Source organism: Macrotis lagotis, chromosome 3 (assembly GCF_037893015.1).
Source record: "Macrotis lagotis isolate mMagLag1 chromosome 3, bilby.v1.9.chrom.fasta, whole genome shotgun sequence".
NCBI lineage: Eukaryota > Metazoa > Chordata > Mammalia > Peramelemorphia > Peramelidae > Macrotis > Macrotis lagotis.
Window position 1 is genome coordinate 277,509,816 of NC_133660.1, and position 3,735 is coordinate 277,513,550.

The following is a 3,735-nucleotide window of genomic DNA, read 5'->3' on the forward strand; positions in this document are numbered from 1 at the left end:
ACCCAGAAACCTGCAATTCGTCCTGGTTTGTGCTGGTCAGTTACCAGTTCTGACAGGAGGTGAGTACCTGTCTTTGTGTTGGCAGGAACAAGTCCAGTGTTGAAAATTATTCTGTGTCCAGAATCTCAGACCATTAAGTGTTGAGCAAAAGTTTGTTATAGTTTGTCCCAGAAAAATAACCAAATGATAATTGCTCGAGGAAGCTAGGTTGGCACCATGCTTAGAGCACAGTCCTTGGAGTCAGAAGGACCTGAGTTCAAATGTGACTTCAGACACTGAATAATGATCTAGCTGAGTGACTTTGGACAAGTCACGTAAACCTATTGTCTTGCAAAAAAATTGCACCTCCTTTCCTCTTTTCTAGAGGTAGGTGGCTAAAGATGTGGAACACTGTATAGTATATAGTTGGACTTAGGTTATGGGATGATTAGATGTACTGAAATATATTTCTTTCTTCATTATTCATTCTTTGATTTGAAAAAAAATCACTCTATGTGGGAGAGAATATAGAAAAATAAAATTCATGTAAGAGGGAAAAATTCTTAATACAATTTTAAAATAGAAATAAGTCAGACAGCTAGGTGGTGCAGTGGACAGAGCACCAGCCCTGGAGTCAGGAGGACCTGAGTTCAAATCTGACCTCAGACACTTAATAATTACCTAGCTGTGTGGCCTTGGGCAAGTCACTTAACCCCCTTGCCTAACAAACAAACAAAAAGTATAAATAAATCAATAAAAGAATTCATGAATTCATAAAAGATTAAATAAATAATAAATGCGTGCATATACATACATTAAATGAATAGTTGCATTGAAATAAGTGGTTCACCCTTAGGCCTGTTTACTTAGGTCAGAAAGAAGGCAAATTCCTCAAAACTAAAGAAAGCAGGAAAGGAAAATGAAGGGTAAGTTGGTTGCTGGTCATGCTGAGGCATGACCATAATCTATGGTCCTTTCTTACCAAAGAAGACAATGACATCAAATGTGTCATCACTCATGAGTGAGGGGAGTGTTATGCAATGATTCTTACTACATTTCTCGAACAGTCATCAGCAAGTGGCAGGAAGTAGGAAGGTAATTGTCTGGATGCTGTGGGAGTCCCTGACTTTTAGAATGTGTTTCCCTCCTGTATCAGTGAGACTCCATGTCGTTTCAGCAATAACATCTGATTTTTTGGTTAACAATACAGTATAGCTAACCTGTTTCTTAATGGTTGGAGTGTGGTCAGAGAAGAAAGGAGAAACGAGTGTAGCCCCAATCTCCTGAAGAAACTTCATTTCCAAACCTCACTGTCACCTCATGACAAGATAGAAGGGTATGGGGGAAAATGAAACAAGTTTTTCTTCAAAAGTCTAATATGTAGTTACCTAGCTGCATGGCCTCAGGCAAGCCACTTAACCCTATTTGCCTTGCAAAAACATAAAAAATAAAATAGAAAGAGGGTCTAGTATGTGGGGGTGGCTAGGTGGCGCAGTGGATAAAGCACCAGCCCTAGAGTCAGAAGTACCTGGGTTCAAATCCGGTCTCAGACACTCAATAATTGCCTAGCTGTGTGGCCTTGGGCAAGCCACTTAACCCCGTTTGCCTTGCAAAAACCTAAAAAAAAAGAGTCTAATATGTGCCAGCACAGTGTTAATTGTTTGGGTAAGAATAACTCATGAAGAAGATTCAATTAGTAAAGACTGCTACTGCGGTAGGGTCTCACCCATGAAGGAAAAGTATGGCTCCTGGGGATTTTATTCATCCCTTGCATCAGCAATGTCCTTCAAAGGCTGACAATAATCTATAGGGGGCTGGGTTTCTGAATGAGGAAATAGAAAGGGAAAATTTTAATCCTAATTGAATAATTGGTTTACTAATATGGGTGAAATAAGCATTCTTCTCACTAATAATTGAGCTTAAAGTTATTTTTTACTCTAAATCCATAACTGTGCAGTGGCACCCCCTAACTGCACCCTAGGAAGAGTGGGGAAGAGGGGGGTGTCCACTCTTGAAGACAGAAATGTAAGTAAATCTTGGGAAAGTCCCCGATGCCCTTTCCTGTGTATTCCTCAGGGCTTCTGAGAGGAGCAGGGCTTCCTGGGGTTGGAACTTCCCACCATGGCTGTGTCCCCCACACCTGAGCAGTGGGGATATGGTTATGTTAATGCAACAGAGAGAAGTGGAAATTGGAGTTTAGATCCAAAGGCACCTGAAGAATTTGACTTAAGACACTGGCTGCAGATCCTCTCTCTGCTCATCTCTCTGGTGGGGCTGGTGGGGAACGGCCTGGTCCTGTGGCTCCTGGGCTTCCGCATCAAGAGGAACCCCTTCTCGGTCTCCATCCTCAACCAGGCCGGGGCAGACGCCTTCTACCTTTGCTGCTACTTTGTGATCACCACTGTTGACTTTGTTCCCTATTTGCATGATTCCTCTCTGTGGCTTGGAATGAGGAACTTTGGACAATTGTCCTACGCAGTGGGCCTGAACTTTCTGGCCATGATCAGTACCGAGCGCTGTCTATCTGTGCTCTTCCCCATTTGGTACCGATGTAACCGGCCAAGGCACCTGTCTGCCTCCATCTGCACCTTGCTCTGGACTGTGTCCATCTTGGTCTGGCTGGCATTATTTGTCCGTTGTTACCTTCAGCAGGATGACAGTACCTGCCACAATACCCCTGTCTTCATTTTCGTGTGGATCCTCCTCCTTTCTTCTTTGCTGTGTGTGTCCAGCCTGACCCTTCTGCTGAAGGTCCAGTGCACCTCCTGGTGCCAGCAGCCCCCCAGGCTCTACCTGCTGGTGCTGCTCAACGCCCTCATCTTCCTGCTATGTGGCATACCCATGGGGATCCTGGAATTTCTACAGTTCTATCACGAGGTTTTCATGCCTTTTTGGGTTCCTTTGCTCCTGGCTTCTGTGAACAGCAGCGCCAACCCCTTCATTTACTTCTTCATGGGAATCCAAAGGCATAGAAAAAGGAAGGACCCCCTCAGGGTGATCCTCCAAAGGGCCCTGGAGGATCAGGAGTTTGGAGATGGGGCAAGGAACAGTCCACACATCAACATGCAGGAAGCCTCATCCTGAGACAAAGAAGCCTCTCAGATGTCCTTAAGATGTGCCCCACATCCCAGGTCTTCCTAGAAGGGAGACCAGGATTCCCCCTTTGATCCTTTATGCTATAAAGGAGAAACTATAAGGACAAGACCTGAGCCCCTGAAGAGAGGGAGCAGCCAGTCTCTACTGGCTAGAGGAGAAATCAGGATAGAGGCAAGTACATATAGACATGAATACATATAGTTCACACATATGTAAATAGTTATAATTGTGAATAAGTGTGCAGCAAGCATATAAATAATATTACTATATTCATGTGTGGATCTATATACATAAACATGTTTTGATATAAGCATGCATGTGTATCTATGTTCTATGAATATTTTCTCTAGTCTAATGATAAAGCTATCCAATAAATCACATATTCACAAATGTCTCCTTGAAGAAACAAATATTCAACATGAAGAATTAAAATACATTTGAACTCATTACTTGGGGGTGGCATTAGTTCAAGCAGAAATATCAATCAATTCACCAGCTTTTTTTTGCTTAAAGAAAAACAAATGTTCCAATAACACAGATTCTCCCCCCTTACCATACTGGCTCTGGTTCCCATTCTCCCTTAAATTCATCACAAACAACCTCAATAACCACAAGGTTATCAGAGAGTCAATAAGTGCAAATTTTATGGGCCACTGAACC

The 3,735-nt window shown here is 42.9% G+C and overlaps 1 protein-coding gene across 1 annotated transcript; it reads left to right on the forward strand.

The window, feature by feature from the left end:
* Nucleotides 1-2,100: 2,100 nt before the first annotated feature.
* LOC141519384 (mas-related G-protein coupled receptor member X1-like) lies at nucleotides 2,101-3,063 on the forward strand. The gene has a single exon (XM_074231638.1). It carries the CDS (start codon nucleotides 2,101-2,103, stop codon nucleotides 3,061-3,063), a length of 963 nt encoding a protein of 320 aa, XP_074087739.1.
* Nucleotides 3,064-3,735: the final 672 nt, after the last annotated feature.